The sequence below is a fragment of the Pavona decussata genome, unplaced genomic scaffold, assembly GCF_977016875.1.
Source record: "Pavona decussata unplaced genomic scaffold, jaPavDecu1.1 SCAFFOLD_61, whole genome shotgun sequence".
Taxonomy (NCBI): Eukaryota; Metazoa; Cnidaria; class Anthozoa; order Scleractinia; family Agariciidae; genus Pavona; species Pavona decussata.
In genome coordinates this window covers 4,497,113-4,518,918 of record NW_028145482.1, presented here as the reverse complement: position 1 = coordinate 4,518,918, position 21,806 = coordinate 4,497,113, and the positions used below count along the sequence as shown (strand labels likewise).

Below are 21,806 nucleotides of genomic sequence, written 5' to 3'. Positions count from 1 at the left end.
ACGCAAAGCTATTTTGGGAGAGTTTATGACTATGCTGAAAGAATAGATCTTAGCAAGTTAAGGGCTACTGGAATCCAAAGAGAAAACGGTGGGCTGGGGTAAAAGCAAGCATAACTTATAATAATGCTACAAAGTTTTTTAGTTTTTTTTTTTTTTTTGGAAAGCATGTGGTTACTCCCAATTTTCTCTTTCTTTTTTTCTTCTTCTTTTTTTTAATAATAATAAATTAATAATAATATTATTAATTTCCTTTTTTTTTTTCTTTTTCTTTTTGGATTCCAATAGCCCTTGCTAAGATCCGCTTTTCCCGCATTGCCTTAAACCATGCAAAAGTACCATTGTATTCACGGACACCATCCTTAAGAAAGCCAGTGTCATTTGAAGTTTTTTTTAGACCATCCAGAGATGCACAGAATTTATGAACAATAACAAAGGAGGTACCATGCTTAAAGTGGCATTAATCCTAAACAATAGCACGCTAAAATTTAAAGCAGTTTTAATATTGCATATGAGTAATCTTGTCTTTTATGACCAATCCTGACAATTCTAACAAAATTGTAAACCAATGCGGTGATCAGTTTATCACCAACAACTTGTAAAACGCTATTATAAACACAATACTAAAAGATTCAATTTGATTCATAGGTTACTACAATAATAAATTAACAATAATGATTATTAATCACATCAATAATAATAAATTATAATATTCTGTGAATACATGTACATGTGTAACTTTGCCTCAGGCCACCCTCCTGATCCTGCTTCTTCTGTCAGGCAGCACCCTTCTAAGCACATGACGCACAACTCTTGTCAGTTTCATAGCTGTTTCTTTGACTGCCCTCTGCACACGCCTCAACGTATGTATTAATCTTTTCTTCAGTCACAAGCCTTCTTTTATGTGATCATGAAATGCTTGTCATCTTTGCCCTTTACAACCTTAATGCACAGGGGCTTTATACTTCCAAAATACTGTTGTGCCTACCTAATCGCTGAAGCTAAAATATGTTAAGATGTACAGGGAGTTTGATTGGAATGGAATTTTTGCTTATTACAGTGCAGTATGCTTTATGCCAATGCTTCTTGATTTGGGTTGAACAAAAAGAAATGGCACTGTTCTAGGTTACAGCTTTGGTGTACACTTCAAGCTTTTTCAAACAGGTCTTCAGTGACTGTGGGCCCATTTTGGGGTATACTGTTTTTCTGAAATATTCTAGCTTTCAATCCAATAAACTAAAGACAGCAAGTTTAAAAAAGCCCTTCCTACTGTCTTAAAGAAGAGAAATCACTCCTTTTTTGAAAGTTATTTCTATGATTTGTAAGCATTATCTTGATAAATTTTATGATAACAAAAGCACTAGATTTTCAAACATTAACACTGTAAATTTAAATTGCATCTTTCCTGGCCAGCATTTAACATAATTGCTATAATATAATTTTTTGTGACAGTACTAAACTTAACCTACCTAAACAAATTGGCATATTAAATAATAACAGACCAGTGGATACTATTTATGAAGCCCTCTGACTGGCTGCTCAAATTCCAAACAGTATTTGCTATTTACCTTCCGGCATTGTCCCAGTTTTTGCAGGTGAGTTTTTTTTCACCAACTGATGTCTCTGAAATGGAACGATTGAGGCCTTTACATGTACAGGTATAAGGGAATCAGACCCGTATAGTGTCTCGTCTCTTACATGTATTAAAATCAACCAACTAGCCGGCAACTGCGTTCAGTTCTTCAGCTCTTGTTTTTACCAACAGCTGAAGACGCAGAATAACCTATGGACGTTTTTCATATACTGACCCTAGACAATGATTTTCTTAAATTTTTGAGCTGTGACATGTATTGAAATGTCATTATCACTTCCTTTGTCCTGAAAATGCCTTTCATAGGTCATATAGAGGGAGAGAGTGCAGGAAATCCTGAGGAGACTCTTGTCAGCTCAGTTTCTATCCGAGAAGAGGGGGTAAGTCAGATATAACATTGATCATAATTTCACATTCATCATCTTTTACTTTGTGGCACTTTTCTGGGACTGTTCCAGCGACCATTTCAGACCTTACTCTCTTCGTTGTTTTGATGCCCCATTACAGATCATGTGACGGTACTCTAGGGAGTAGTCTCTTTTAGAATTGGTCATACTCACGCTGGCATGCATTCTTTATTTTTTCCAAAAAAACAAATGATCGATTCTCCAGAGAATATCACATGGCTTGTACTGGGTAATTAGCATATAGAGTGAATAAGGTCTATTTCACTTAGAACTGAATAACGTGGAATTAATAAAGTGCGGTAAATTAAGCTGTTCCTGGAATTGGTTTCACATGTGCAGAATAAACGGTATATCACTCTCAAAAGAATGCAACTCATTGTATTCTCAGTAACCAAAAATTTTCATTGAAGAATGCAGTACTGTCTGTCTGAGTAAAGCAAACGTTTTCTCGCAAGAACGCAGTTCTCTCTATTCTGAGTAAACCAAAGACGTCCTCAAAATAATGTAATTCCCTCGTTTCAGAGTAAACGAAAACCAATGAATAACCCCAAAACTTTCCAAACGAACGCAATTCTGCCTATTGATTAAAGAAAAAACTGTCCCACAAGCATGCAGTCCTGCTTATTCCGAGTAAACCAAATTGAGATTCCTAAATTAAAAGAACACAGTTGTGCCCATTCCAAGTGAACAAGTTTGTCAGCCCTTCATCATCTTGATTAACTAATGCATACAATTGTTATCAAGAACTGAAATAGCATTCATTTGGTGAACTGCATTGTAATAATCGTCGGATAACATTGTTTGAAAGAAGTGTAATGTTATGTTTTAAGCCTGGTGAATAATCGATGAATATTTCAGTCAGTGATACAGGTAGTATACTTGGAAAAAAGAAATCCGAGTGCTCCCATCAGGAGTCGAACCTAAGACCTTCCGATTACAAGTTTGGATGCTCTACCACTGAGCTACAGGAGACTCGTGGGAGCTAAGGCCATTAAACTAGGTTCATGGGACAAACATCCTGCACTGATACTGCTAGGATTTGAATGTTGATAAGTGGCATATGTTAAAGAGATATGATGTTATGTTATAAGGCTGGTAATTAAATCACGGATTTTTCAGAGTTGGAGTTTTCTTTTTTCAATACAAGTAGGCCTGTGTTACTGACTGAAAATTTCATCTATCAACATTGTTTGAAGTAGAGTTGAAGCTCCTTCTTGGTCATTCATGTTTATTTCCATGTACTCATCAGGCCCCAGATGTTGACTTTTCCAAGAATCCTTATGCTGATGGGAAATTCAAGTTCAATGATCAGACCCTGTTGGATGAAATCAGCTTAGGAAATAAGGTATTAGCCAAAATAACACCGGCTGTTCAAGTGTTGTTTTGTATAGTCCTCCATGCAATTTGCTAATGTCGTGATTAATACGATGTCGTTACGAAAAAAGAGAACGTGTTATTAAGGTTGACATTTTTTAAAGCGTGTCGAGATTAAGCAACCCAACAAAGATAGCTCTATTACACGAGAGAAGTCGATCGAGACTAAATGTGAAAGCGAAATGATCTTCGGTCACAGTACAATTTCCGTAAGTGAGGGAGTTGAACCAGTTTACAACACTAAATTCTATTGATTTTTTAATAAAGTTTGTCGTCGTCGGCATCATCATAATCATCATCATCATCATCATCATCATCATTATCGTCCAATTCTTGCAATTGCCTTGTTTGTTTTCTTTGAATTTCCTTTCAATTGTTGAACGTGCTAATAACTCTTAAAAACATGGCTTTACAAGTTTACCAAGGGGACCTTTGTTAAGTTTTGTCCTTGGTATCTGGCATCTTATCGAAATCTCACTGTTCGTTGGCATGTTATTGGAGAGATTTAGCATCACGTTAACAGCAAACGGCGAACGTGAGATTCCAGTTAATGTTTTCTTGAAAAAATGAGTACGTGGATGAGAATAATGCAGAATAATTCTAGCCTTGATGCTAACATTAAACTACTCAATTTTACTGAAAAAATGAAATTAGCGAGCGGCAAACGTAAGATAACAACAGCAACAACTTTATTTAATATTTATATCTTTGTATTAATTACAGAAATGCACAGTCTGCATATAGCATAACTAATCGAGGAAGACTGTAATTCTAAATGTCTCTTATGACACTTGCATTGTTTGCCATTTTCCCTTTACAGGAATGCCATGAGCTGTTCCGTTTATTAGCTGTCTGTCACACTGTCATGGTTGAATCCAACAACGGTAAGACCTACTTTAATCTTTTTCATTAACTTCTGTGGTGTCAGAAAACTAGCTTGTACTAGGAATGTGTATGCTTCCCTTCTGCTGGATCTTGAAATTTATGCTCTAAGCCCCTCCCCCCTCCCCTCCCCACCACTTCCGTTATTAGAAAATTTGTGATATTCCCAGTTTTGTCTTTTGGAATCGGCGGGTAGTTCGTCATGTTCGTTTTTGTTCTTTCGTCCATTTTTTTGCTTTTTTTTTTTTTTGGTTCATTTGTTTGTTTGTGCGCTAATCTGTTGTCTCTTTGGTTTGTTTGTTTGTTTGTTTGCCTGCCTATCTGCCTATCCGTCTGTTTGTGTTAAATTGACTCTGACCTCGATCTGTTGTTTTGGTAGATAATTTGGAGTATCAGGCCCAGTCCCCTGATGAAGCAGCTCTAGTCACGGCCGCAAGGAACTTTGGATTCACATTTGTGGTAACAAACTCCTAACTTTATTTATTTATATGTTTATTTTTACATTTTTTTTCTTTTTTGCGAAATTTTGGTTTAGGGCATAGACTTTTTTGCAAGTATGCAAGTATGAATTTTTTTTTTACGAACACTGTTTGAGAAGCAGGTATTGCTTTTTGGAAACAGCAGGACAGTTCTGCGATTAATTCGGAAACAAAGTCGCTGGCCGAACGAAAACTTTGCTTCGGGCAAGTGTGTTACTGCGCGCGGCGCTGTGTCCCAGTTTAGCCAGTGCTTAATGAGTGGTGTTTGATTTTTTAGGGCCGTTCACCGACCACTGTTACAATTGATGTCGCAGGTGAAGAGGTCAGTATGGACTTAGAGAGATTAAAAGCGTTTGAAGTTTGCATAAAACAGTGCTGGCTACTATTTTTAGCTCAACTCTAGACGTTTATTCATAGGCTCATACCAGTCCTAGCCCTGTCTTGTTTTAGCCTGTTTCAGCTTTTCAAATTTCTATGCAACCTTATCTTTTCAGGAGCTGTACGAATTGTTAGCCATTCTGGATTTCAACAATGAACGAAAGCGAATGTCGGTAAGTACCGGAATGAGACACAACCAGAGCTAATGTATGCGGTTACATTTACCGTATTTTTAATACGCAGCGAAATGGCCCATTTGATTTAAAAGACCACCAATAGGCCATTTCCGAGTTGCTTGGAACCTCGTTACGAAAGCGAGGTTAAGTGCAAAGCTTTTCATGTGAAATTAGTTTTGTTTGCATAGGAATGAAAACTAATTTTCACAATGAAAACTTTGCACGTAGCCTCGCTTTCATAATGAGGTTCAAAGCAACTCGGAAATGGCCTATTTTAATCCCTTAGCAAAGGTAAAAAATATAAAATTTATACCCTAGGGTTGGGAGAGAATGGTTATTTAGAACGCAGTTACTTTAATGATGTTACGAGTTCCTCCCCTCCTCCTACTCCTCTCTGTTTTGTTCGAGCAGATACGGTACAGTGACTCGCAGAGTAAGAAGGATTTATGAACTTATCTTTTTTGTTGTTGTTGTTGTTGTTGTTTTTTTTTTTGTTTTTATTTATTTTTTTTTTTAGAAAAGGTGTTGGTAACAGTTAACCTACAATTTTTTTTCTGAAGTAACAATATTGGTTGCTAAGTGAAAGCAAGAAAACTAACAAGATGTTCATGTTGTCTTACAGGTTATCGTCAGGCGAGATGGCAATATAAGACTCTACTGTAAAGGAGCTGGTAAGTTCATGTTTTTATCATCCTTTTTTCTCCTTCCCATTTTCTCAATTTATCATATCTCTCAGTTAGTACGCGCAAGTTACGGATCCTTGTTTCTTCCCGTTGATTTATGGCCCGTGCGCTTCGTGCTTGGGCCATAAATCAACGGAGAAAAACTCGGACCGTAACTTACAGTACGGACCTCGAACTTGGTCAGTAAGAGGTATTTATGTTAAAACCATTTTATTTAATATCGACTGTCCAATTCCTTTATCGTTGTGTTGGAAATCGAGAACTTTACTGACTGTGATTTCTCATGTATCCTCTCTTATAGATACCATTGTTTACGAGCTTCTTGATCACTCCTGTAAACCGCTCATGACGAAAACAATGCACCATTTAAACGTAAGTTTGTAGGATCGGCATACAGAGAGACTCGGTGAAAGGTCCTCATTCGTTTTCATTTTTCTATTGAAACTGTGAAGGTACTCTACCTTTTAGGGAGTTTAAGGTGGCCGAACACAGTTTTCCAGTATACAAGTGTTAGTAAACATTATTTAAAAACTACATACTTCTGAGTACCCGAAATTAGTATGGTGCAAGATTGACTAAAAAGGAATAAATTTTGATACATCTTGTTGAGTAAGGTGCCGTTGCCATGGCAACGCAGCAAACTAAAAGAATGGTTTTCCTTAATTTTAAGAAAATGCACTCGTTAGATTTTTTCCATTTTTTGTATCCAGAAAAACTCACAAAATACTGACATAATGACGCTGCTTTCACGTGATTTTAACAGAGGGATCTCCTGTAAATGTTGGTTTTGCACTTTAATGTTTTTTGAAGATACCCTCTGTTAGATTTTGGTTTTTGTTTGTAGGCAAGTTACGCTTTTAGAGAACTACTGTTTTGTCAAATTTCACGAAATTCTAACGAGCGGTTCCTTAGAAAAGAGGTCATTTCCATTAAAACAACCAGTCACATTTTTTTGGTCAAATGCGCATGCGTGGCTTTCAATTAGGTTTTCAAAAAGCTTGCAAAAACGTTTAGCTCTTCGTAAACTCACTTTCTTTGTTCGGTGATAAATGGAGAAGGATTCACAAACGAGAAACGTTATTTAAAGAGAAAAACTCACTTTTGTGATCCATTTGGTATAAAATCGAGGGATCGATAGTATTTGCTTACCACAACCCTAGCGCGCGCTCAATATAATCACTAACAGAATCTGTACAGCGCGCGCAAACTGTGTTCGGCCACCTTAAGGCGGCTTGTGTTTATCAAGATATTTGAAATTGACACGACTTACATTGATGCGAGTTGAAGGGCAAAGTAGTTCAAATAAAGAAAATTTACACAAAGGGTCGACGAGGAGACCTCGGACATCTGTTGTAAACTTGAAGCATTGTATAGCATTTACTAGAAGATTATGCAAGGCGAGGTCAGAATTTTATGAAGAAATGATAGGAAGTAACGTCGCGGAAATTAGCGCTGACAGAAATTATCTGTCTCAAATTGCTTACTTAATTTTTTTTTTAAACCATTTGCGCTTATTTCATAGTGTGTTAATTTCCGATAATAAGAGAAATTGGAGGATAATTCCGAAGCTGAACAATTGTCCGAAATAACAAGGGAGCCATTGTTTCGAAGATAGTTGTGGAATTATACCCTTCAATTAATTTGTAAAACGCATGCACTTTGTCGCAGTAAAGTGAGAAACAGCATAATTGCCTGCCAAGAAATGCGCAAAGATTGCTTTACTCGATTCTGTGGCATTTTACTTTTTGATCATTGTTGTGTAGGCTGATGATATCTGACGGGCGTTTCTGTCAGATCACTCACTCTCAATAATTTTGTTTTTAGATGTTTGCAGCGGAAGGTTTACGTACCCTAGTGACAGCTTATAAGGACATACCAGCAGAAGTGTACTCAGAATGGGAAAATAAATACAAAGAGGCCAGGTAATTCTTTCCTTTCTCCCTCCCTCTCTCCCTCTTCCGTTACTTTCTTCCTCCCTTCTTCCTTCCTTCCTTAAAAAGTCTCCTTAATTATATGAAGCTCAGTCACTGTTTTTGCCCACACAAAAAGAGATCAGTGTCATTCCATTCTCGCGGAAAAAATCTGGCCGAAAAAGGCCATTAAGAAGATTAAATAGCGAGGAACTATTTTCCAAGCTGATACTTCACAACCCCTACTGGATGAAACAAGCGCACATTATATCTTCCTTCTTCCTGTTATTCTTGTTTTTGTTTGTTTTTGGTTTGTTTGTTTTTTTTTTTTTTTGGTTTTGTTTTTTACTTTTATTCGCATGTATTTCTTCATTTATTTATAAATTTCTTTTTTAGCTTGTCCATGGAAGACAGAGAAGAGCTCATTCAGAAAGTTAGTATTTTCTTTGGTTTCAATTTAAAAAGAGACTTTTCGTTCGAAAAAGCGAAGTTATTAACTGAGGGTACCATTTTCATTGCCGCAGGTTTATGAGGACATTGAGCAGAATTTAGTGTTGATCGGTGCTACGGCCATAGAAGACAAGCTTCAGGATGATGTCCCTGATACCATTGCTACCCTAGCAGAGGTATAAACACTGCGTGTGTCTAAAGAAAGATACTGAAATAGTAAGGCAAGCTTATATACAAGCTATCATGCACGGTGCTATGCTATGAAATCAGCAAACGGCAGACTGTTGTTGGTGACTGCCTCTTGGAGAACCTGGACAACAATCGGCAGTGCCACCCACTACAGTCAACTCAATTTATTGCGGACACCCTCGGGACCGCAAGTTAGTGTCCTTAATAGCGAGAGTCCGTAATAGCAAAAATCTATTTCAGTCAAACGTCTGTAATTTATTTTTGCCGGGGATTTAGCTGCTGTCTGTATTATCGGGATGTCCGTAATAGCGAGGTGTCCACAAGGGGAGAGTTGACTGTAGTTTATTTCGGTGGATATCTGTTTGGATTGCCTTCATTGCCTCAGGAATTGGGATCTAATCTGCAGTCCTCTCTGGCAACTGTCGGCTCAATTTAAGTTGTAACACTGGGAAGCGATTACATTCCTTTCATTTTCGAAGGGGCAAAGATGTCGTTAAAAATGCGGGGAAAAAAATTCGGCTAGCACTTTTGGTAAAACCAACAACAGCTAGTGATATTTTGCTTATAAAAATAAATGTTCTCGTTGGGTGCAGCCTAATAATAATCGGCCTCGAATCACGTAAAAACGTTTATCGTTTTCATAACGTTACTTCCTTTTATCAAATAGAAATTAACGTCTGATAGAAGGTAGGGGGAAAACTAAACAGCTCTGCTCTGAAATCAAAACTCTTTCAACAAAAGGACTAACTTTGAAGTAATTTTAGTGCGCATATTTTCGAACATTTCGCGTAGGATTTGGTGTTGTATTGTTGATTGTTTAGATAGACTGAAATTAACGTGACCTTTCTTTCATCAACAGGCAGATATCAAAATCTGGGTTTTGACTGGAGATAAAGTAGGTCAGTATTATCAAATATTTTTGCCTTAGCATAAGATAAAAACAATAGCGAACAGAACTTCTGATTTACACACTGAGTGGTTTTTGTTTTTTTACTGCGTTTTCTGAGTTGTGTATGCGTAAATGGAACAAAAAATTTGTGCTGTAACCAGTGTTCTGTGAATTTGTTGGTGTAACCAACTATCAGAATTAGATAAGACTAGATTTTATCACTGGTGTAAATTTTTAATTTGATTTTCGTTTTAATTACATCCATTTTGAAATCACTGGTGATCCTTGGAATCTGATTGGTCTAAATCGCATCCTTTCTTTAGCCCATCAAAATGGAAATGAAGTAACACAAATAGAATATAAATATTGACAATGATACTCTGTGATTTCAAAATGGATGTAATTAAGTGGTAATTGAACTTCGTGTCGTGCAATTTTGGTCTGAAATCATACTTGTGATTTCAAATCACACTTGCGCTGCGCGCTCGTTTGATTTTGAAATCACGCGTATGATTTCAGACCAAATTGCACTCCACTCAGTTCAATTACCAATATTAAATACATCCATTTTGAAATCACTGGTGATCCTTGGAATCTGATTGGTCCAAAATGGTGCAATTTATTCCCAAATTGCACCATTTTTTGCTCTAAATTGCATCCTTTCTTTAGCCCATCAAAATGGAAATGAAGTAACACAAATAGAATATTAATATTGACAATGATACTCTGTGATTTCAAAATGGATGTAATTAAGTGGTAATTGAACTGAGTGGAGTGCAATTTTGGTCTGAAATGATACTTGTGATTTCAAATCAAACTCGCGCTGCGCGCTCGTTTGATTTTGAAATCACGCGTATGATTTCAGACCAAATTGCACTCCACTCAGTTCAATTACCAATATTAATACTATCTTATTTTGGTATAAATCTACTAGTGTTCTATCACGAATGCCATTCTCTGATTGGCTACGCTACTCGCTATCTATTTAACAATTAGATTATGAGCTCGAGATTTCTATCGCGTGATAGCTGATGAGGGCGCAGCCCGAATCAGCTATCATGCGTAGAAATCGAGAGCGAATAGTCTAATTGTTTTAGTATAAATCTACTAGTCGTTCCAAACTAAACAAGTAAATTATCTATATCCTCATCGCAGACACTTCGAAAACGCGAAGAAGCGGGCGCCATTTTGTTGAAAATCGCTACTCACTATCTATCACAGAATAGATAGCGAGTAGCGTAGCCAATCAGAGAACGGCATTCGTGATAGAACACTAGTAGATTTATACTAATCTGTGATAGATAGTGAGTAGCGGTTTTCAACAAAATGGCGGCTGCTTCGCCGCGTTTTCGCGTTTTTACTTGTTTAGTTTTGAACGACTAGTAGATTTATACTATAATTACATCCATTTTGAAATCACTGGTGATCCTTGGAATCTGATTGGTCCAAAATGGTGCGATTTATTTCCAAATTGCACCATTTTAGACTCTAAATCGCATCTTTTTAACCAGCCAATAAGAAAGCGGGATTTTTGAATTCGATGTACAGTACTCGTATAAATGGAATTAAACTGGCAATATTGAACTTGAAGTTTGCACTGTTTTCTCTTTGTTTTTAGAGTTTAAATTTCCTAGAATTTTTTAAATGATTTTTTTTTTTTCGGATTTTTTAAATATAACATATTCTGGGTGGGGGAGGCTGAAATCTTTTATTTAGACACTTTTTTGGGCAATATTGGGGGATTTCAAAATGGATGTAATTAAGTGGTAATTGAAGTTCGTGTCGTGCAATTTTGGTCTGAAATCATACTTGTGATTTCAAATCAAACTCGCGCTATCGCGCTCGTTTGATTTTGAAATCACGCGTATGATTTCAGGCCAAATTGCACTCCACTCAGTTCAATTACCAATATAAACAATTAGATTATTCGCTCTCGATTTCTATCGCGTGATAGCTGATGAGGGGTGCAGCCCTCTTCAGCTATCACGCGATAGAAATCTTGTTAAGTAAAGCGCCACGAGCCATGGATATGGGGCTATATAAATCTTTTTATTATTTGTTATTAACCAATCAGAGCAAGCCTCCTGTATGTTCAACCAGTCACGAAGAAGGAAACGTTTCAACTTGGCTCACGCGTGTTTTCCCGCGCTTGGCACTGGTTGCAAGCTTTTGCTTCGGTTTTGTCTCCACTCAGTTTTCGGACGATCATGCAAATGTTTATCGTGAAGATCAATCTTATTACTTTTACCACCGCTTAAAATTGCGTATTAACGTTTGTCTTGTCTTAGCAAAAGTTGTTTCGACGTTTGTTCTTTTCTTTTTCAGAGACAGCTATCAACATCGGCTACTCCTGTCATTTATTAACAGACGACATGACAGACGTGTTTAAAATCGATGGTGAAACACTGGAGTCTGTACAAAAGACAATTCATGAATGTAAGACCAAAATTTTGAGCGGGAAGCCCTCGTTTACGATGCTATCTAAAGATAACAGCCTCAAGGATGTCGAGGTTGAAGTCATATCGTACAGAGACAACTATACTGGGGAAGTAGCAGAATCAGTAGAGGTAAGAGTAGACGCATTGAAGTTGCTATCAAAACCAAATCGTCTTTTGAGGTGTAAACTGAGGTTAATTGATTCTTTTCAGTTTCGTCTACGAGCTTGATGGTCATAGTGTGTCACCTTAAGTTCAAATCACAAGCGCCCTTTCATTGCACCAATGGTTTGCATAGATAAACGTGAACGCAAAACACTTAACTAATCCCGACGGGGTTCAATCCATGATATTTTGCTGGGGCTGGAGGGGGGGGGGGGTACAGGGATAGCGCAGTGGTGAGAGCTCTCGCCTCTCACCACCCGGGTTCGATTCCCGGCGGGTTAAGTTTCTTGTTGGTTCTCGTCCCTGCCCCGAGTTTATTCCTGCCCCTCCGGTTTTCCTTCCTCCACAAAAACCAACACTTCCAAACACCAATTTGACCATTGAGTCCACCCTAATAGACCCTTCTCCAAATTAGCGCCGAAAATTCGAATAAGTTAAAATTGAAAACGTATACCAGCACTAGAAAGAGCACTTTTACTTTAGTAACTCCTGCAAAGTTTCAGCATATCAGGTGTTATATCAGCTGAGTAAACGTAAGTTGAAAAATGAAACTGAATTTACAGACGTTTGTATGACTGGGGGTATGACGTATACCCCCAGTCATACAAACATCTGTAAATTTGCAAATTTCATCTTACATTTCCTAAGCTGATATAACACCTAATATTCTGAAACTTTGCAAGGTTACTAAAGTAAAGGTGCTCTTTCCAGTGCTGGTATCAGTTTTTCATTCAGTTCAATCTTAAACTCAGTCAAATCTGTTGCCGCCATTTGGAGAAGGGTCTATTAACCCGCTCGAGTTATCTTGGTGCTAGCCTCCCTGAAGATCATTATTTATTTTATTCCTCACGCCGGTTGGGTTTCTCTAACCATTAAGCTGCAGACACTCTGCGACCAAGTACATGTAGTTTTTGTTTCATTTACTCACTATCTGTGTATTTGTTTGTTCCTTTTTACACGCACAAGGCAAAAGAGAAGGAAGAAACCTTTGGACTTGTTATTCCTGGGAAAAGTTTAGTGAGTAGATTTTAATTTGTCAAGAATGTCCGCCTGTTGTTTTAATTCTTTGATTTATTAATAACACTACCCGTTCTGTCTGTTGTTTCTTTTTGGTCCCCATCATGTATTTACAATTTAAAAAATGTCTTTCTTCTTTTGTTTTAGGCATATGCGCTTCACGAAAGTTTGGAGAAAGAATTCTTGTCGCTAGCATGCATGTGCAAGGCAGTGATATGCTGCAGGGTTACCCCCCTGCAGAAGGTAATTTAGTTCCGTAGCTTCTTCAAGGAAAGGTGGTTGGGGAGTTCTTCACTCCAAATCTTAAAGTGTTTACCCAAGTGTTTTCATTCTAGAGAATATCGAAGAAACAGACCCACAAGAAAATACTGCTCAGTAGCTTTCATCTTACTGGTTAAACTGTAGGATCTCATCCACAGACTCAAAAGTTAGAATCGCCTTATCCAGCATAATAAACGCCACCACAGGGAAGTCCTGCACAGTAGCTTTCATTTGAATGGTCGGACTTTGAGATTTCTTACACTACAGAGTCGAAAGTTAGAACCACCTCGTACAACACCACAGGAACGTACTGCTCAGTAGCTTTCATTTGAATGGTCACACTTCTGGAGTCCAAAAAGAGAGAATCTCATTGCATACACCAAGGGTGTGGCTCTCACTTAAAGGGTGCAAGAGTCCGTTGTTTTCTTTGTTGTTGTTGTTGTTTGTTTGTTTTGTATAGAGTTTTAGGAAGGTTAACTGTCGTGTTTTCTTTAATTGTTTTGTAGTCGTTGGTTGTGCAGTTGGTCAAGAACAATCTGAATGCCGTGACTTTAGCCATCGGAGACGGAGCAAATGATGTAAGCATGATTAAAGGTATGGCTCTCTGGAAGATTAACCCTTTAACACCTAATATCAAAATACAAATTCTTCTATCTAGCCCCATACTTTTCTTATAAAAGTACTGGGGAGAAGTTATTAAAATATCAAGAAAATTCACCTTGGGTGATCATATCCTTAATTAATTCTCGTGATCTCAGGAGTTGAATAAACATTGATATTACAAGGAGAAATTTGATGCTTATCACTGGTAGGCCGGTTAAAGAAGTTGTTAAAAAGTTAGATACGCTAGGTCGTTCTCGACAATTTTCGTCTACCTAAATGAAGTAATCTCGTTGTCAGCCAACCCAACTACTATCAAACCAGACTTGATGTTTGTGGGTATTGAAGACCATGTTCCTATACAGCTTCTTAAAATGAAACTGCAGAATGTTCTGTCTGGTGAGATGAGAAGGTCCAAGAGCCTCCAGCTTTTTTAGAAATAAGAAAGATAAGGAATCATTTTCTCCAGAATGAGTGGCAATACACCACATTCATGTGAAGTGGTACTGTGCCAAATTTTGTAGGCCCCCTCCCCTCCATAGTCGTGAAGTGTTATATAACATAGAGTCACGTGTAAATGGCATTTCCATAAAAGGAAAACAACGCGTGCAAGGACTTAGTCGAGAACCGCGATTAAAAAAAAGTGAGTCCTGTAATGTGTTATAACGTGAGACAGCTGCAAGTTTGGATTAAAACAGTGAAACCACAACGCAAGGTGTTATTTGTTCGGTGTATCATTTAGAGTTCGGTTCAGTACTTAGACATTTCTCGCCAGTATTTTTTAAACTGTATTTTTTTCCTTTCTGTAAAATAAAGTTCTATTTTTCTTTTTACCCTTTCAGCTGCTCATATAGGTGTGGGGATAAGCGGCCAGGAAGGAATGCAGGCGGTGTTAGCTAGCGATTTCTCCTTCGCCCAGTTTAAATATCCTTTACTGAACTTTTTTAAAACATGACTGACTGTGTTGATTGTTAAGCCATTATCTTACATGTAAATTATAGTGCAGCTTCGGGGTACAACAAGCTCTAAGGAGTCCTCAAGTTGAGTATCTGATTGCGAAGTTTGTGGACTAGCTTTGGAAATTAGCGTCGCGCTCTTAATGATGTCAAGTAACGTTTAGAAAGTAAGTAAAGGCGCTGTTACACTAGGCAATTTTTCTTGCAACTTGTCTCGCAATTTCGTTGCGCCGTTGTAATACAAGTTGCACGGATCGTTGTCTAGTGTAACATGCCCTGAAATGAACATGCCTGGCAACGTTTTTGTTGCAGTCACCGTTGCACGAAGTGGAACCGACTTCTACTTCTTGTAACGATTGTGGCAACAAATCAATTGCGAGACATGATCATTTCAGGGCATGTTACACAGGGCAATGATTCGTGCAACTTGTTTCACAACGGCGCAACAAAATTGCGAGACAAGTTGCAAGAAAAATTGCCTAGTGCAACGGCGCCTTAAGATATGGATGCCTTGATTTTTTGACGATGTGGTTGTTGTTTTTGTTGTTGAGACTGTTGTTATTGTCATCTGATCATGATTGTTGTCGTTTATGAATCTTTGTTTCTTGCTGCTGTTTTCATGTTAACGTATTGCTGCTGTGGTCGTTGCAGTTGTTGTTCTCGCTGTTGTTCTTCAATCCTTTGGCATGCAACAAGTTTTCCTTAATAATTTGTTCACGTATCTTCAGCGACTCCTTCTTGTCCATGGCCGGTGGTCATACTTTCGAATGAGTAAATTTCTAAACTACTTTTTCTACAAGAATTTTGCATTCACCCTGTGTCAACTTTGGTACGCATTTTATACTGGATTTTCGGCGCAGGTAAGGCGAGTTGTTATAGTCGACTCCTAAGTTCTAATTCAAAGCTAATTTGTTGGACGCAGTTGAAAAAACGAGTTCAGAAATGAATTCACCATACGCGACTTTGAAGCGGATCGCTCATAAAGTGTCTTCTTCGCTAGTTTAAAATGTCAGGCAAACTTTATCCCGTCACGTGATCAATTACAACCAATCAGACTCGAAGAAAATTTGTGAAGTTTTACTGCTCATGTTGTTGATCTCACGGTAGCTGTTAACATGTTCCATTATTCATTTCTTTCAGACGCTGTATGATGCATGGTTTATCTCATTTTATAACGTATTTTTCACTTCGGCTCCTGTCGTGTTTTTAGGAGTCCTTGATCAGGTAGGAATTATGTTAGTGACTGCCTTAATTTTCCTGGCACTTCAAAAGGGCCATAGTTCAACTGGACTAAAACATCGAAGAGCGTCACAAGTTATTGGCCGCGGGCAGTCGTCGCTTTTTCCCTCAGAATCCTTTCGTGAGCGGAAAGCAAAGCACGTTTTTATCAATCAATCAATCAATCAATCAATCAATCAATCAGTGCAAGACAGACCACTCGCAGCCTACACGGGAAAGTTTACACGATATATTCATTCAAGTCTGCCCATTGCTAATGAAGAAGAATCCGAAAACCAAGTATTAGTTTCCAGCTAGCCGAACTTCTTTATCAATTAACCAACTTTGTTTGTTGGCGCTAGCAATTAGTTTAAATACAATGCAGCATTGTTTAACTTGGAATTACAAGTTGGATCTCTACAGAAGACGCCTGTCTTCTCGATAACTGACTGTCTCTGGCTTCCCGCAACCTCGAGCAGAAACTACTTCTGTAAAACATAGCACTGTATACAGTAATTTACTGTTACTACTTTTATGTCGCAAACTCCCGCTTGACTTTACTGGATGGCGGCATTCAATTTTATTTCTCTCTTATTTAACAATTAGATTACAGGGTGTGGGTTTCTGTTGCACCATAGTTGATGAGGGCAAAACCCAAATCCACTATCACTTATAGAAATGGAGAGCGAATGTTGTTTTTTGTTTTAGTATAAGTATTGATCAATACTCCACTACAATTAGTCTAGCATATTTTTGCAACTCACTTCCTCTCATAGAACATGAGTGCTCAACGACGATACTTTTCAGAAAGCTCTATAATTGTGTTTGATAGCGCAGCGAGATTGATCGAAGCATGCGTGATAGAATGCAACAAGAGCTATAATTATCCCCTGTAACACTTTTGGTGATATTATTTCCAGGATGTTTCGAAGGCGAGCTGCAACAAGTACCCCCGTCTCTACATACCTGGTCAAACGAACCAGTTGTTCAACAAGAAGATCTTTTTCCTGAGCTTGTTGTACGGCACCCTGACGTCCTTAGCCATCTTTTTCTTGTCGTACGGTGCTTTCAGTAATGAAATAGCCAGTACTGGTTTGGAGACCTCTTCCGTCTCTTTCTTTGGCACTGTGGTCGCCGCTATTTTAGTGGTCGTTGTTAACATTGAGGTAAGAGCAAAGATCATAATCTTCTCACAGTAAAAATATACAGTCCTATAAGTAAAATAGTGTTGTTATTTTGTTTGTGTGTTTGTTTGTTTGTCGGGTTTCCAAGCCATCCTCAAATAGGACAAGGGCACTACAGTCAACTCTTTTTGCTGCGGGCACGCTCGGGACTGCGAGTTAGTGTCGTTAATAGCGCGAGTCCGTAGTAGCGGGGATTTAGTTCAGTCAAATGTCTATAATTTATTTTTGCCGGGGATATAGCCGCTGCCCGTATTATCGGGGTATCCGTAATAGCGAGGTGTTCGCAAGGGGAGAGTTGGCTGTATATTGACACTTCCCACAATCCTGACTCACAATTCAAACCGAGGAATGGACAGAAGGCGACAAAACCACCCTTCGCATATGTCGATAACTTAAAAGGCACCCAACATTTATAAACCATTAGTGACGAAAAGCGACCCCTCCCCCCCCCCCCCCTTCAAACTACGTTATTTTTTACTATTTATTTATTTATTTATTTTCATTTGTGTATTCGTTTATCATACATTTTTTCCAAGACTAAACTGAAGGAATGCAAACAACTGTCAAAACTCTCCAAACTTCAAACATTTGTTCATTGTCTTTTTTTAGATCTCCTTTCTCACGCAGTACTGGACGTGGATCAATCACTTTTTCATCTGGGGAAGCATTCTGTTTTACTTTGTCTTCTACTTCGTCTTTTACGCGGAATTCGTGTTCAATCTCTTCCCTCAGGGCCATTACTACGGCATGCAGTTTGAGGTTTATGGCAATGGCGCGTTTTGGTTCTGTCTGTTACTGGTGCTGGTCGTGTCAACCATACCTCGTTTGTCGTACTATTTTATTCAAAATGAACTTTATCCCACGCTGAGCGACACAGTGAGGCGACAAGAGGCGCACAAAAGACTGCGGTCAAGTCCACCCCTTATTGAGTTCAAGCCGCGGCTGGTTCGCAGGCGAAGCTCCAAGCGCTCTAGTTACGCCTTCGCCCATCAAGAAGGATTTGGTAAAATTGTTATGTCGCCCGCTACTTTTATTAGGAAAAAACTCCGTAGTACTACTCGTAGTAAGAGTTCAACTGTAGATACCGTGTAATTCCGCGCCACGGCTTTAGACGTGGTTAATAGAGAGGTTTAGAATTGCGTTTACGGCAAACGTGAGATTCGCGTTTATGTTTTCTTGAAATAATGAGTACATACATGAGAATAGAGCGGTTTTCAATTGAGTGTCGAAAGTAATTTCGCATTTGCTTTGGTTTTGCATTACTACGCTCTGTGATTGGTTAACGAAACTCGCGCCGCTTTCTCAACCAATGGGAATCCAAACTTAACCCAATCGTGCTTTCGCCGCACGCGTTTTCCCGCGCTTGGCGCCAGTTACATGTATTTGCTTCGAATTCTGATTGGCTCGTTGTGTTGTTTACATCTGTTGCGATTGGCCAGAGCAATACTTTGGTTTTGGTTTTACGACACTCAATTGCAACCCGCTCTAGTGCAAAATAATTCGGACCTTTGATGCTAACGCAAAACTACTCAATTTTACTGAGAAACTGGAAACAGCGAGCGGCAAATGAAGGATACACATGGTCACGTGGTCATTTTTGCCGTTTGCCGTAAACTTAATTCTAAATCCCTCTGATATGTTTTTATTTAGGCTTCTTAGAATTCCCTTCTGGTAAAACAAACAAATTACCTTTTTTTTTTTGTTTGTCACGTCGAAGCCCGTTTAAAGTGCTGAATACTTACCCAGAAATTTATTCATGAACAACACAAGAATTTTTCAGTGGAATGTATTCTTCTGGAAGATATCCCAATCATGTATTCCTATATTGCAAGATGTCGGGGTCCAAAAGACAGTAACATGCGACCACCGTTCTTAATTTTTTTTTCCGGTATTGGCGCTTAAATTATAGAATCAAGCAGCCTAGTCTTTTGGCGCTTGATATATCAGTCATGTAGGCAAGACCGCTCTCTTTTCCGTGGAGGCCTCTTTTAGGTTACAGCGGAGAGTGGAAAGGGGGGGAAATGAGGCATGTTTTTCCATGTTTTTCTTTATTTTTGTTATTTTTTTCGGTTTTTCTTCCCTTTTTCCATTTTCCGCTCCTTTTAGCGGAAGAAGCCCTGCGGAGGACACAGGATTGGACTGTACGTGCTTCGTATATTGTCCCTGGATTGTCAAGCGTGCGAAGCGTGAAACGTGCGTGCAAGGCGGAATGCTACGTCATGTTTTTCGCTCTTCACCTGATAGGCCACTGGTTCGGAAAAGAGGGATTCTCGCGGTCTAAACAACATGCACTGTTATTATAACGTTTTACAGGAAGAGCGTAACTTAACTTAATGGGTGAAGTTTAAGGTAAAGACGAGTTCTGGGAACTCCTAGAGTTAAATTTACCAAGTTAAGTTAGACTAAGATATATATTTTGGATCAAGCATTTTATTATTATACAATAGCCATGAAGATAGAGGCGGAACATGTTCTATTTTGGTAACTAGGTTATATGACGTTCTTCAAAAAGGCTTTTATTTCAACGCTGCTTATGCTTAGGGAAAACGTATATGTTTACTTGCTTTCGTATTATTGCAGCCTACCCTTTAGTTTGGTCTGCTTTTATAATTACAGGCTTTCGAGCTCTTATCATTTGCTAATTACATTTGGTTCTCTGGACACTTTCCCTTGGGTTCAAAATCTCTTGTCCATTCAGTAGGTACTTTATCTATGCTTGTTGTAATATAACACATACCATTCCACTGGTCATTAGCCTATAGCAGACTACAATCAACTCTCGCCGTGCGGAACCTATTACAGACACCCCGGTAATACGGACAGCAGCGTAATCCCCGGCAAAAGTAGATTACAGACATTTGACTGAAATAAATTTCCGGTATTACGGACTCTCGCTATTAAGGGCACTAACTCGCGGTCCCGAGGGTGTCCGCAATAAATGGAGTTGACTGTATTAAGTAAACTCGCAATCTAATTGGCTACACAAGGGCGGTTTGATTTAAAATCATTTCTCCAGCGCGCGTTGGATATGAGATAATAGATAGCCAGCGAGGCGGGTTGTGCCGAGTTGGTTTTAATCATCTCATATCCAACAGGTGCGAGTGGGAGAATACATTAAAGACAACCAAGAAATATTGCTGATTTCATATTCAAAGAACGACGATTTAACGGCCGCTACTTCAGTCTCGGGCATGATATAATGGCTTATATCTCATGGCCGCTAATCCAATCAGAACTCTGGAATTACAGTACCCAATAACATAGTAAAAATTAACAATTATTACACGAGCGCGCGTTGGATATGAGATGATATATAGATAGCCAGTAAGCGTGAGTGGAATAATTGTTTTATTATAATAAATCTGGAAATATTGCTAGATCTTGCTGATTTCGCTTTGTAAGAACAACCAGAAGACAAGTTAATGGTCGCTATTTCTCTGGTATGATATAACGCCTCATATAGACCCTGATTTCAGATCAAAATTGCACATGAAGTTCAATTACCACTTTATTACCCCCATTTTGAAATCTCACAGTCTTTTGTCAATATTAATATTTATTTATCCACTTCAGGAAACCCGGTAGGCTCGATTTCCGCCGCTCTCTCGAGTCCGGTCTTTGTTCCTCCCCGAGAATAGACTCTCTTTTCGGGGGAGGAGCGCGGGCTCGTTTCCCGAACAGCGGCTGGAAATCGAGCCTAGAAACCTGGTTTCGTTTTCATTTTGATGGGCTAAAAAAGGATGCGATTTAGAGCAAAAAATAGTGCCATTTGGGAATAAATCGCACTGTTGAGAGCCAATCAGATTGCAAGGATCACCAGGGATTTCAAAATGGGTGTGCTAAATGTTCCTATTAGAGAATGACGCCTTGCTATAGCGTTCTAGAAACGCGCCCTTGTACCGATTTCCTAAAAACTGTGAACAATGTAAGCAACTTGAGGTGTGGAAACCACGGCTCTCTAAATAGGGGATAAGCGCGCACGGAGTAGTTTAGATGTTAACATTGTATCATCAAATAATGCTTAATGTATAACAATTTATGTGAAGCATTTTTCACCTTTTAGAAAAACTTGGAGGAAGGTGCCTTTTTTTATAAACCGTTAAAGTATTTAGGTAACGATTACGTTTTTAACTAGCTCAGCATCAGCAACATCTTAAGCTTTGTAAATTATTCTAATTAAAGACAGGAAGAAAAGTTCTTTTGGCTTCTTTGTTTGTTTGCTGGCTTTTGTATTTCACCGGTAATGAGGACCATTGTCCAGGGCCCGCCGACTGAAGCCGGGAAAAAAGGCCAGATGATGGGCCTCTAAGGCTACAGGTCGTTTGACCACGAGTCATCCTTCTGTCCTACAAACGTACCACATGGAAGACAAAATGACTACATTGTCATATATATATATATACATGGCTAAATCTGAGTTTAAGTCAGTAAGGTGGAACTGAGGTGCCAACGAAAGGGATCTGTCCCATATGGTCTAGGAGTCGACTTTTCTCTTGTCGGGGACAAGGTATTGGAAAGCAGCGCGGACTCATCTCCAGCTGGCAAAAGCGAACCGCGAGCCGAAA

At 38.7% G+C, this 21,806-nt stretch overlaps 1 protein-coding gene across 2 annotated transcripts in view; it reads left to right on the top strand.

The window, feature by feature from the left end:
* LOC146479229 (phospholipid-transporting ATPase ID-like) overlaps positions 1-21,438 on the top strand; it is a 34,829-nt gene extending 13,391 nt beyond the window's left edge. Inside the window, exons 16-37 of one of the 2 annotated variants that reach the window (XM_085111464.1) lie at positions 747-860; positions 1,895-1,968; positions 3,245-3,340; positions 4,190-4,253; positions 4,631-4,710; positions 5,008-5,052; positions 5,225-5,281; positions 5,907-5,955; positions 6,269-6,339; positions 7,792-7,889; positions 8,274-8,310; positions 8,402-8,503; positions 9,376-9,415; positions 11,731-11,972; positions 12,972-13,022; positions 13,170-13,265; positions 13,790-13,877; positions 14,726-14,807; positions 15,558-15,699; positions 15,980-16,063; positions 16,978-17,223; positions 17,851-21,438. In XM_085111464.1, the coding sequence (XP_084967590.1) occupies positions 747-860; positions 1,895-1,968; positions 3,245-3,340; positions 4,190-4,253; positions 4,631-4,710; positions 5,008-5,052; positions 5,225-5,281; positions 5,907-5,955; positions 6,269-6,339; positions 7,792-7,889; positions 8,274-8,310; positions 8,402-8,503; positions 9,376-9,415; positions 11,731-11,972; positions 12,972-13,022; positions 13,170-13,265; positions 13,790-13,877; positions 14,726-14,807; positions 15,558-15,699; positions 15,980-16,063; positions 16,978-17,223; positions 17,851-18,333 (2,441 nt within the window). In that variant the 3' untranslated portion in view covers positions 18,334-21,438. The remainder of the gene's footprint in view (positions 1-746; positions 861-1,894; positions 1,969-3,244; positions 3,341-4,189; positions 4,254-4,630; positions 4,711-5,007; positions 5,053-5,224; positions 5,282-5,906; positions 5,956-6,268; positions 6,340-7,791; positions 7,890-8,273; positions 8,311-8,401; positions 8,504-9,375; positions 9,416-11,730; positions 11,973-12,971; positions 13,023-13,169; positions 13,266-13,789; positions 13,878-14,725; positions 14,808-15,557; positions 15,700-15,979; positions 16,064-16,977; positions 17,224-17,850) is intronic. The other variant, XM_085111465.1, reaches the window with a different exon arrangement.
* Positions 21,439-21,806: the final 368 nt, after the last annotated feature.